A 13,366-nucleotide genomic window follows, 5' to 3' on the forward strand; every position below is an offset into this window, starting at 1 on the left:
AGTCAGCACCCTTGATGAAATTTTAACAACAAAAAGACATATACAAAGAAAAAGTCAAAAGCAAATGTGAGTGTAAGTTATAAATAGCAAAGTATTTTTAGTAAATCTCTCAGAAATGTTTGGGAAAGAATGATGACCTCTTCCCAGGGATTTTGCCTCATGGTAGAATGAACTCCAACGAGTTGTCACAGGTACAAGAGCCCCCCCACCCCAAATGTCCCAAATGAGAAGCAACATTACAAAATTCACCAGAGCGGAAAAATGTAGACACCATTATTTACCCTTTACACTAACTGTAATATAGGGATCGATGCACTGCCCGGCATCTTTCAGACCGATTTTCTCAATTCTGATTGTGAGTAACGTCATTCCTGGTTCTGATGGCAACCTTGGTAATAAAGTACCTGGCAACAGAGAAATCGCAATAAAAATGAGCTCCACCAATGATTTCAGAGTAAATGTTTTAACAACACAGAGAAGATACAGCCTTGCTCTTAACTGACTTAGTAACTAGCCAGGGATTAATCTGGTTTCCACAACTCCCAAACACTTGATGTTATTCTTTTCAGAGAAATATTTAATTAGACACGATACATCTCCGCTTCCATACCTCATATTCCACACTAAAGCATAAATTACTAAATCAAGTTTGTTAAAAATTCAACTCACTCCAGGAAGCCTAATTATAAATTACCACATAATTAAATAATGTATGATACACTCATATAATACATATAATTCACATATACTCATATGTATTTAAAATATATAAAATATACTTCATATCTCAATATGAAGTGGTAAAACAAAGACAGAAAACGCTTTTTAAACATTTGTTATATTATCCTAAAGTTTGAGAAATTTAATACCAGAATCGACCAACAAATCTTCTAGTTACTGTTGATGGAGGAAATAACTTACAATTTAATATTTATGTATTTTATTGAATAATTTTACAGTCTAATTTCCCATTCCTTTGTTCATCCTATTCTGTATGATCTATTCTCTCAGAAATTAGTCCTACTGAGAATGCCACATAAAACCATAAGAGCAACTGTATGTTTGAAATCTTTTCCATATATCAGTTAAATTTTTTAAAACGGAAAAACTACCCAGAACCGCACAGGAGCATTCCCCACTGAGAAAATGACATGAAGGAAGAAATCAACTATACAGCTTGTTCATTTATGTCAAGTCATCTATGGAGAACAGATGCAAACAAAAGCTGATTTTAATCTAATATGTACACAGTACCTCAAACTACAGAACTTAACATTTTAAAGGACTTTGATTGACACTTTCCAAGTTTCTATCCAACAATATGTCACTCTATTTTTATTTTAAGTATTTGAAGTACATGAATCAACAACTTACTACATTCAAAATAAACTACATTTAACTGACTACAAACAGTTAAACTTGAGGGAACTTTGGGGGATGATGGAAATGTTCTTAAATTGGATCAAATTGATCAAAAGCCATTGAGTTGTACACTTACAATGAGTGACTTTTATGATAGGAAAATTATTATAAAATATAACTATTATAATTATAGAAATCCAAGAGTCTTAATTGGTGATACTTGTTGAAGAAAATTTTTGGCTAATGAAAAGTTAGAAGCAGAAAAAGCAGAAAACCAAAATGGAACACTCAAAGCAGTATTCAATGCCATTTCAAAAGTAAAATTACAACATTACTTTTTCACATCAAATAGGTCTCATATTTTGCTACATTTTAACACATTTTCAATATTCAAACATTTTCTTAAAGATAAAAGGCCTCTTAGTGCACAACTGTTTCTTTTTAAAATTTTTAATTGTGAAATCTAACATGTATTCAGAAAAGCAAATAAAACAAGTGTACAGCTTAATGAAAAACCAGAAAGCATGCATCCATGTAACCACCACTTAGGTCAAAAAGTAAAACGTTACCCCAGGAGCTCCCTTCTATCCCCACCCAATGCTCTTCCTAATCTCTCTCCACTATCCTGGCTTTTAAAATAATTACTGAAAAGCATCCCTCTCTAATAATGTTTTGCCTGCTTCTGAAGTTTAGATTTATCCAAGTTGCTGCCAGTAGCTGTAACTGGTTCATTTCCATGATTCTATAGTGTTAGTATATAGTATATAGGTTGTATAAATGTACCACAGTTTACGTACCCATTCTTCTGTTGATGGGCATTTGAGTTGCTTCAAGTTTCTGGAAATTGTTAACAATGCTATCAAGATTCTTGTATACACATTCTGGTGCACAAAAGCACACATTTCCAAAAGAGAGGAATTACTAAATCACACGGTACATGACCTTCGTCTTTACTACGTAATGACAAACTGGCTCCCAAAGTGGTTGTGCCAGTTTCTACTCCTAAGCACAATGTCCACTGCTCCACATCCTCCACGACACTTGGAATAGTCAGGTTCTTCTTTCTAGCCTTTTTAAGTGTGGAGAAATGTTTATCCAGCTTTAGTGTGCATTTCGCCAATGATTAATGAGGTTGAACACCTTTTCATTTTAGAATCAGCATTCAGATTTCCTCTTTTCCAAAGTGTCTGTTCAAATACTTTTTGCCCATTTTTCTCCTGGAATGTTCATCTTTATCCTCTTTATTTGTAGTTCTCTAATATTTTCATATAAGCTTTTTGTTGGATACATGTTTTGCAAATAGCTTCTCAGTGGCTTTCCTTTTAAAAAAAATCCTTTATATTGAAGGGTAACACACATATTAAAAAGTGTACAAATTCTAAGTACAGCTTAATGAATTTTCACAAAGTGAACACACCTGTGTGACGAGCCCCAGATCCAGGAAAGACATTACCAGCATCCCAGGAGCCCTCCTTGTGCCCCCAACACACCCAAATCACTCTCTCTCCCCCAAGAGAACAATTAGTTTTGACTTCTAACACCAAAGGTGAGTTTTGCATGTTTAGAATGCCTTTTCTCTGTTAATGGTTTCTTCTGATTATGAAAAATTCTTAATGTTAATATATTCAAATTTCTTAATCTCTAAATTCCTTTATAATCAGTGCTGTGTCCTAGTCAAGAAATCTTGAGGCCGGCCCCATGGTGTAGTGGTTAAGTTTGGCCTTGTCTACTTCGGCGGTCCAGGTTCACGTGTTCAGATCCCAGGTATGGACCTACACCGCTCGTCAGCCATGCTGTGGCGGTGTCCCACATACAAAATAGAGGAACACTGGCACAGATGTTAGCTCAAGGCTAATCTTCCTCAAGCAACAAAAAAGAGGATAATTGGCAACAGATGTTAGCTCAGGGGGAATCTTCCTCAGCAACAACACAACAAAATAAATCTTTCCCCACTCCAAGGTCATGAAAGTATTTTCTTATAAGAGCTTTATTGTTTTGCCATTCACATTTAACTCTATAATCCACCTAGAATTAATTTTTGTCTGGTATGTGGCAGCAGCCCAATCCCATTCTATTCCACATGGATACTCAATTGTCACAGCATGGCTTATTTAAAAGACAGTCATTTCCCCCATTGATCTGCAGTGCCACCTCGATCACGAACCAAGTGTGGGTCTGTTTCTGGGCTCTCCATTCTGTCTCACTGGACTGTTTCTTATCTTTGCACCACTACCACTGTGTCTTAATTACTATAGCTTTATAAAAAGTCTTCACATTTGGTAAAGCAAATTCTCCCACCTTAACATTATTCTTCAAGAGTCTTAACCACTTTTGAAGCCCTTTGCATTTCCATGTGAATTATAAAAACAGCTGTCAGCTTCTTTAAAAAAACAAAAAAACCTGTTGGAATTGCAGTGAAGTTCAGATCAATTTTAGTCACATCTTTACAAATGGCTTCTTCCAATCCATGAACTGGAATGTATCTCTCCATTTATTAAAGACTTCTCAATTTCCCTCAGTAAAGTCTTATTTTCTTCACAAAGGTCTTATACTTCTTTTGTTGGATTTATTACTAGTACTTAATATTCTGTGATACTATCATAAATGTTATAATATTTCATTTTCTAAGCAATTGTTGCTTATTTATAGATAGACTCAATTCTTGTGTACAGATTTTATATCCAGGAACCATGCTTAAACTCTTACTAATCCTAAATATTTACCTATATGTTCTTTGGCAAGTTCTATATACATATTTATAACATCTGCAAAAAAATAAAAAGAGAGGGCTTTTCTTTCCCTAATTTTTATCTTTCATTTCTTTTTCTTGTCCTAGTGCATTGGCTAGGAATTCCAGAACAATGCTGATGAAAAGAGCTAACAGTAGGCGCTCTTGTCTTGTTCTTGATCTGAAAAGGAAAGCTTCAATTTTACCAGTAAGGCTAATTTTGGCTCGAAGTGTCCCTTAGAGAACACCTAGAGAAGTGTTCTGTTCTCAGTCAGCTAGAATTTTTTAAACTCAAGTACACACTTAGAATTTAATTTGAAACTTTTTCTGCATCTACTGAGCAGACTGAGGTTTGTCTGCTTACTCTGCTAAGGCAGATCCCCTTGACATACTGCGCTGCTTGTTTAACAACATATTCTGAACAGATCAGCAGTTCATGCAGATCTTCCTAATAATTATCCGTAGTATTCTATGTGTCAGTTTATTCAGCGAATCTATGTGTGGCATTTAGGTTGTTTCTGATATTTTACTATTACAAATAATACCACAATAAATAATCTGGTGTATATGCCAGTATTTTTTTCATATTATTGGAAGTGTATCTTCAGAATAGATTTCTAGAAGTGGAATTGCTAGGCCTAAGAGTAAATGTCTATTTTTGTTGTTAAATATTGCTGAATTCCCCGCCAAAGGACCTGTATCATTTGCACTCCCACCAGTGATGAATGAGCATCAGTTCCCCACAGCCTTAGCCAATGTAGTTTCAATCTGCGTGTCTCTTATTATAAGTTGAGTATCTTTTCATAGGTTTAAAGGCTATTTGTACATCTCTGTGTCTGTGTGTGTGAACTGTCCATGTCTTCTGCCCAATTTTCTAATGTGTTTGTGGTTTTTGTTGTCACAACTTAAAAATTTCTTTTTATATTAAGGATGTTATCCCTTTATTTGTCTTTTTCACTCTGATTATGGCTTTTTTTGACAGTCAAAAGGGGACTGCTTATCCCACTTTCAAAGTCAACAGTAGATTCTCTCTTTATGAGACTGTTTTTCCCAAGTGAACATTAAGACTGTTTCTGCCTTTCATAATCTACAATTGTCTAGCTCTTTTAGTTGAAATGAATGGGATGACATTTCTTTCCTCCTTACCAACAAACGTTTTTGCCTGAGACCATACTAAAATTTTAATAGCCAACTCCCACACCCTTTGAGTCTCAGTTCAGGCCAGGTTACCTTCGCTCATCTCCCTTAGCTTCTTTTGCTCACCCATAATACACTGTACATGTCTCTAACCATAATTACACACTTTTGGCTTTGTCTTGCTGACTACATGGTAAGCTTTAAAAGACAAGTCTGGATAACTGATAACTGTTCATCTTTGTATTGTTTGCACTAATAATAAATAGATCTTTGTTGAATGAACACTTTGTTGAACGAATAAATGAATTTTATAGCTCTAAAGGTTATTAGTATGTTCTAGTAAACAAATGGCTAGGTTATATATATATCAGTGCACTGTCTTAGAATATACACGGAAGAAGATAAAATCCTAGGATAATACCATATCACCTGTAGGTCCTAGGTTAGATGAGAAAGGTAGCATGTTTGTGTATCAAAGATAAAACCATATGATAATGAGAAATCAAGGCACTGCATTAAAAGAAGATTTCTAAATGAACAATTAAAATATTCAACTATATAAAGTAATATGAGAACACGTAACTATGTTCATAAAACCTGAAGACTATAATCTGGATAAGAAAAGAAATCATCGTCCATGATCTGGTGTAAACTAAGCTTTTCCAACTAGAACTACATCATTTGCTATTAGATCTAGAGCAAGGCTCAAAAATAATCTATGTTCTTCCAGGTGCAAGAATTGCATAAATAATAAATAGCCAACATTCATAGGGCACTTCCTATGTGCCAGGCACTGTTCTAACCCTTTACATGTATTAGCTCACTTAATCCTCACAACAACCCTATGACATGGGTGTGAATGTTAGTCCCATTTTTCAGAGGTGAAAAGTTAAATAACTTGTCCATTGGGCTCCAGAGTTCATGCTTCTAACCACATGTCTCATTTGCCATTTTTTAATTTAATTGTCCACAAAGCCTAAAAAGGACCTACAGGATCACCTCCATCTAAGGTCCTTAACATAACCACATCTGCCAAGTCCCTTTTGCCACATAGCACACATATTCACAGGTTCGGAGAACTGGGACGTAGATATCTTTAAAGGGCCATTACTTCTGCCTCACACTTTTAAATACAGCAAGCTTTACATGCTACAGCTAACAGTCTAAACCAAGATTTCTCAACCAGGGTTTCAGCAGAATCCCAGGAGTGTGCTTGGGCTGTGGCTCAGAGCTCGACAACAGGGAGTGATTCAGAAAGAATAAATGCCGTTGGAACTTTGTACACTGAGCAATGCATGTTCACAGTGACAGACAGAGACTGGCAGCTCCTATAGCAACTGTATCACAGGGCTTTGAGCCTCATATGGCAGCGGGCAGTAAGACCATGATCATTTGGCTGGACGTATTTTCAGTTTTTTATGCGTGATGGGGCAGGCACTGGTAGCTGGTGAGCTCTATACTGCAAGGAGGATGGCACCCTGATGATGTCAACCCCTTCTTCCGATTTACCTGCCCCAACCTCTCCTATGCACCACCAACTGGAACAAACACGTTCCACTGTTGTCCAAGAAAACTGGAGGGAATTTTTCGATTCAATGTGGCTTTTGAAGAAGAGGTCTGAGCTAGGAGAGGAAGCTTGTAAGCCTAAGCCTACAGACAACTCTGATAAGGTAACAACAATGAATCAAAAACTTCAAAGTCCTTTCGCTGCATCAGTGCAATGGGGGACACAAAAAAGTCCATCCTGATGATAAAAACCATTTACCATAGGGTGGACTTGGGCTCAATCCAAGTTGTCCTAGTCCACTGTGCATCGTGTGTGGAAAACAATTTACAAATGCAGCTCTGGATGCAGAAAAACTGAAAAATCACTTAAGTACAATCAGAGCCACAAGTAAAGGTGCTGATTATTTTGAGATTCTAACAGCCACTGAAAACAAAGAGTAAAGCTTTTTTTAGAAAAAGTCACAGACAGTTAAAAAGGCTCAGAAAGTAAATTACTTAGGAGCAGAATTTAATGCCCAGAAAAAGAACAGTCACACAGTTGGTAAGAATCTAATAATGCCAGTAGGTGAAATTATAGTAAGTGTTTAGGACAAAATACCATATAAGAAATTGACAAAGTTCCACTCTCAAACAGTATAATAAGTTGACATATTGATGACATTTCACACGATGCTGAAGAGGTTTTGTGATCAACTATAAAAACGGCTTCTCCACTGAGTCTACAGATTTCCCCAAATAAACATCATGCTGTAGCATTTGTAAGATGTATAAACGATGGTGAAAATCAAGAAAACTTTTTCTGCTGCCAAGGCCTCAAACAAGCAAAAGCCAAGATGGACTCAATGCCCAGCCTTCATTTCTGTCTCTGAAGCACTGCACGGGCATCGGCACTGAGGTGTCATCCACAGCTGGCTCCCCTCTTATAGAAACAGAAAATCCTGACACCGTCCCAACTCATGGCTTTCTTCACAGAGAGGACCTAGCGTCAAAACTCTTGCAGATGAAATGGAACGAAGTTCTGGAAGATATCACCAAAATGGCTAAGTTTTAAACAAAGACCAGTTCACTCCAGAATATTTTAAAAACCATGTGAAAATGTTTGACTGAGCAACAGCACAGGCTCTCAGCTGACTACGTGACAGCCACTGCCACCGCGGGGAGGGGGACTGCATGCCAGACACTGAGGCCCCAGAGGGCTGGCGAGGTGTCCAGCCGTCAGCACCATCTCCCTCCTGCAGCTGGCACCGAGAAAAGCAGAGGAGCATCTGTGGCCCCTCATCCCTCACCGACAACTTCTCTTTTCCCAGGGAAGCTGATAACAATGCAAATCCCAGCATAAGGAGGGTCTCCTCGCATTGAGAAATTCTCCATGTTGAGCCAAAGACACCCTGGTCAAGAGAGATTACGGAGAACCCAACTATGAATGGACCAGCAGCCCAGGGCTCAGGAGTTTGTTGAGTTCATTGAAGGAAACAGAGGTTACACGGAAATTGAAGTCAGTGAAATCCTTTAAGACCATGTCCTCACAAATAGAAGAGGAAGACAGCCATTTCTTTTTTCATCATATAAGTTTGGTTTTTAAAGAAATTGCTACTGCTAACATCACACATCACAACAAAAGGAAGACTTTTCCTTCTGGTCCAAAATGGGAAACAGCATGATGGTCTTTGTTCCAAAACAGTAGTGCATGATCACCCAGACCAGAATCCTAAAGAAGCAATGCCTTCTCGGAAAATTACTGAGGATTAAACTTATTATTGGATTACACTTATTATTATTACACTTATTATTGAAAATATTGTGATTTGAGTATGCTTATTAAGTAATTTTATTTGCTTGACATTTTATATGATACCATACAGATTTTGCCACAGGCACTGGTATTACCATGAGAGGTCAGTTGGTCCTTATTTTGTCTTAGTGCTTCAGAAATTAAATATCAACAAGGAGTATATAACTTTTTATCCACACTTGGAACAGAGTTCAATCAGGTGTCCAAAATGTGGACTAAGCAATATCATATATATGCGATAATATATATATTGTTAGTTTTCATTGTTTCAGTTATCATACTTGTAACGAAATTCACATATCTTTACTACTGACTCAGATTCTCTGTCCTACAAATATTTTTTTAAGTGCACATTTCTTTGTGCTGCTAAAGTGTAATAAAAAGGATACACATGACAACGCTGTGCATTTAAGTAGCATCTTTTTCTTTCAAGAAAAATTCTTCAGTTATTTTGGGATCATTTTAAACACAATTTAAGATAATGATATTGCTCAAACTGGCCATAATATTTGGTAAATAGTAGACAACACATTAAATGTGTCTTCAAATTCTGGAAATAGAGAATCTTTGCAATTTATATTGTATATAGCTAAAAAGTTATGGAGACACTATTTGTTTGAAATTCTGAATTCAATTTAGAGGTAGAAATTATGGTAAAATATTAAAATATATATACAATTTCTTTTAGCTAGTAATTGTTTAGCAGTTGAGGAACACGGGTTCCTCTAAGCTTTCAAGAGAAAGAGTTTGAAATTATAAGAAGTTTGTTCATTTTTTAAATTATTTTAAAAATTTGAAAAAAACTTAAGGGCTATTATCATTTAAATAATACTGTATCTAGGTCTGTGAAATTAGAATCATTCCTGATTAAAGTTGTTTATATACATAAAGAGTATATATATCATTTATATATATATATATATAAATTATATATATATAAATTATATATATATATAAGTACACTGACTCATTTAATTTTCCTTATTAACAGCTACTAGAAATCTACTAAATTTCATTTTAGTCTATATCTTTCTGTTATCAGAAATATGTGATTTGAACCATGGTTGACTTACAGGTGTCACTGTATCATATTTTGGAAAAAAATAACAAACACACCCCCACAAAGTCTGGAATGAGTCAGTGGGCATGTGCTTCACGTAGAAATGCTAGTTTAAGAAGGGCAATCCATCCTTTCCTACAGCCAGCAAGAAAGAGTTACCAACAGGTGTTTGAGTTAAAGGTGAACTGCCAGAGTACTTTCAAGAAAGAGTAGGCCGGATGTTGCTGGGGGCTTTGGAGACAGAGAAGGGCTGCAGAACACAGCCTACTTAACAGACATTTCACATGAACCAGTCTCTGCAAAGCTCTGGAGCAAACCTTCTGATTTCAAGTGACAGGATTCTCGGATTGAAAAGAAAAACAATTAAGTTGGAAAAGGAAATCTTGAGATGTTTCCAAAACTCCTTGGGCTTGGGAGCAAGGAAAAATATCAACATCTCAAATCTTATTGAAAACCAGCCTGGAGACCTAGAGGACAAAATCAAACAGTACTTTCCTTCCCTTTCAACACAGATATATGCCTGGGTGAGGGGCTCTTTCTCTGACTCTTCTGCCCAGCCTGAGACTCGAGACTTGGAGAGAAGAGGAAGAACTCTGTGAGCTGTGGTCTAACTGTCCACTTAAGATGGTATTCACCGCTGTGCCCTAGACATGTCCTGGATTTCTGTGAAAGACGAAAGCCCTGACCTGCATAGGAAAGCAAAGAACATTTTGCTGCAATTTCCAACTTCTTACATATGTGAACAAGAAACTGCCTCATTTCAGCTGAAAATGAAACCCGTGTTTGCTTATCTCAAGGTCAACTCAGAATTGAGTATTTGTGCAGCAAAAACCAAGCACAGGTTTCACACTAAAGAGGTAAATTTCATTGTTCTTCGTTTCAAAAACAAATACGTGCTTGTATATTTAAGCCCACACAAGAGATCAAGAAATCAACACATCTGTATAATAATTTTGAAACTGCTAAGCCTATATTTGAGCTTCATCATGTCATTCAGTAAGAAAATGTTTTTTAAAATCTTGAAAATTGTGTCTTGGGCTATTTTTTTATTCATATTGCTTTGGCTTATGATTTTAGTAGCTTTACTATTCAACACTGTCAATAAATTTTCAGGTCATAAATAACAGGTTGTAAATATACATCTTTTACTTAAAGGAAATCTACCAAGCCTACCTCTAGAAAAATTAAATCCCATTTTGTTTTGTTTGTTTTGCTGAGGAAGAGTGACCCTGAGCTAACACCTGTTGCCAATCCTCCTTTTGCTGAAGAAGATGGTCCCTGGGCTAACATCCGTGCCAGTCCTCCTCCACTTCCTATATGGGACGCTGCCACAGCATGGCTTGATGAGCGGTGCATAGGTCCGTGCCCGGGATCTGAACCTGCAAACCCTGGGCCGCCAAAGTGGAGCATATGAACTTAAGAGGTACACCACTGGGCTAGCCCCTAAACCCCATTTTGGCTTAAGCCAGTTTTGTTGTTGTTGTTGTTTTGTGAGGAAGATTAGCCCTGAACTAACACCTGTTGCCAAACCTCTTCTTTTTACTGAGGAATACTGGCCCTGGGCTAACATCTGTGCCCATCTTCCTCCACTTTATATGGGACGCCACCACAGTATGGCTTGACAAGCGGCACATCGGTCTGTGCCCAGGATCCAAACCTGCGAACTCCAGGCCACCAAAGCAGAGTGTGCAAACTTAACCACTACGCCATTGGGCCGGCCCCTTAAGCCAGTTTTTTAACAGAAGTTTATTGTGTTTGCCTTATGAGTTTTTAAAAATTTGAAAAGGAAAGAAAGATTAATAGCAAGAAAGATAACCTAAGCTTAACTTTTATTTTTTCTAAGAAAGGTTAGCTAATTCACTTTTAATTTTAAATGGGAAGAAACTACTCTGGGCACACCATATCCACATACCATACCTCAATCCTCATCAGCCTTACAGTGGTGGTAGTTACAGAACTATATGCACTTGTCAAAATGCAAAAAGCTGCACACTAAAAAGATTAAATTTTATATATATAAACGATACTTCAATAAATCTGACTTACAAAGAAAGTGACAACAAACTTACAATTAAGTTATATAAAAATAAAGGTAACAAAAAGAAAAAGCCATAAAAATTCCTAGAAACATCTTGCCACCAAAATGCAGGCACATCCTAGCATCACTGAAATCTCGGGTCCCCTCAGGGTTACAAGAAATTTTTTCCTGCTTTACAATAAGTTAAAAGTTAAATATCATCTTACTATTTCAATGAATATAATTTTACGTATTACTTTTTAAAAACACTTATAGGACCTGGACAATATGATCCCAAACTAGATACAACTAATTAAACTACGTGTACTCTTTCTTACTTTTAGGAAAAAGAAATTCGGGGAATCCAAGAGTTCAGTAAGCTTTTTGTATCTCTGAAACGAAATATCACAATGCTATATCAAAATATAAAAATCTATTCAGTCTAGCTTAATCTTACATAGCAAATGGATTTAATTTATGGCAGAAGTTTCTTTTCAGCACAGCAACCTGAACCCCACAAAAACCTTAATCTGTTTCACAATTTACATCATCAGCTTTAAAGATCTTGTTTGCTGCAGAAGTACAGCAAGTGAGCAATGACCGAATCAGACAGAAATTATAGTACTGGAAGCTACATCAATTACAATATGTGTTTGAAAAGGGAACAACAATTATTCAGTTAGTAAAACAGCAAGATAACTTCTCTCGCCATCTCAGCAACCTTGAAATGTCCTACATATAAGACAAAAGCAAGAAAACCACATCTCCCTTCAGAAAGCTAAGTCGATTGGAAATAATGCCCTTGTACCAAAGAAGCATTAACAAGAATGGCTACTATCTCTAGTGCCTGTAAGTTTCCCCATAACTCTACAGTGTAGGTATTGTTATCCTCCATGGAAAGGTGATGTGATCAGAATGACCACCACCACTAATACTCGGCATACGACAGGTAACATGCTAAAAGCTTTCTATGCAGTGCCTTGTTTAACCTTTACAGTAACCTTATGAGGGAGGCACTGTTATTATCCCATCTTACAAATAAAGAAATTGAGGTTCAGACTGGTTTAAGAAACAGGTGCAGGGGCCGGCTGGGTGGCGCAAGCGGTTAGGTGCATGCACTTTGCTGCGGTGGCCCGGGGTTCGCCGGTTCGGATCCCGGGCGAGCACCAACGCACTGCTTGGCAAGCCATGCTGTGGCGGCGTCCCATATAAAGTGGAGGAAGATGGGCATGGATGTTAGCCCAGGGCCAGTCTTCCTCAGCAAAAAAAAAAAAAAAAAAGGAGGAGGATTGGCAGATGTTAGCACAGGGCTGATCTCCTCACACACAAAAAAAGAAACAGGTGCAAAGTCACTCAACCAGTAACAGTCAGAGCCTAGACTCAGGCCCAAGTATCCTGTTGGTTCAAGCCTATGTGGTTCCTACTCCATAGTGCCTCCTCCCCAAGGAGTATTAAAAATACTAGAATATTCTTATACTTTTATTACCAGGAAAATTAAATGGATGACACACAAATTGTATTTAGCTGCACGGTAAAACTTCTAGAGTCTACTTTTAAATGCATCGCAGCATATTGCTATACTTCCTAAAGTGAACTAGTTTATCAGAAATGAGAACTATGCACTGTCTAAGAACAGAACAGAGTAAACAGTAATTGGGAGAGGCCAGAAATGTATCCAGGGTGCCTGCCTAGGTTATTTCAGGGAGGGAAGATCTTCATCGAGATCTTCAGTGAATGAAAAAGGCTGGCCATACATTATTGGCT

General features: G+C 37.2%; 1 protein-coding gene and 1 pseudogene across 1 annotated transcript in view; one reads left to right on the forward strand and one right to left on the reverse strand.

Annotated features, from left to right (window-relative positions):
* The window catches only part of AIDA (axin interactor, dorsalization associated), a 49,123-nt gene that overhangs the window by 13,334 nt on the left and 22,423 nt on the right, over positions 1-13,366 (reverse strand). The window contains exon 7 of the mRNA XM_004439678.3: positions 282-404. Within this exon, the coding sequence (XP_004439735.1) occupies positions 282-404 (123 nt within the window). The remainder of the gene's footprint in view (positions 1-281; positions 405-13,366) is intronic.
* On the forward strand, positions 6,823-8,482 carry LOC147912359 (keratinocyte-associated transmembrane protein 2 pseudogene; annotated as a pseudogene).

This window comes from Ceratotherium simum, chromosome 36 (genome assembly GCF_057802395.1).
Source record: "Ceratotherium simum simum isolate JZ-2026a chromosome 36, ASM5780239v1, whole genome shotgun sequence".
NCBI lineage: Eukaryota > Metazoa > Chordata > Mammalia > Perissodactyla > Rhinocerotidae > Ceratotherium > Ceratotherium simum.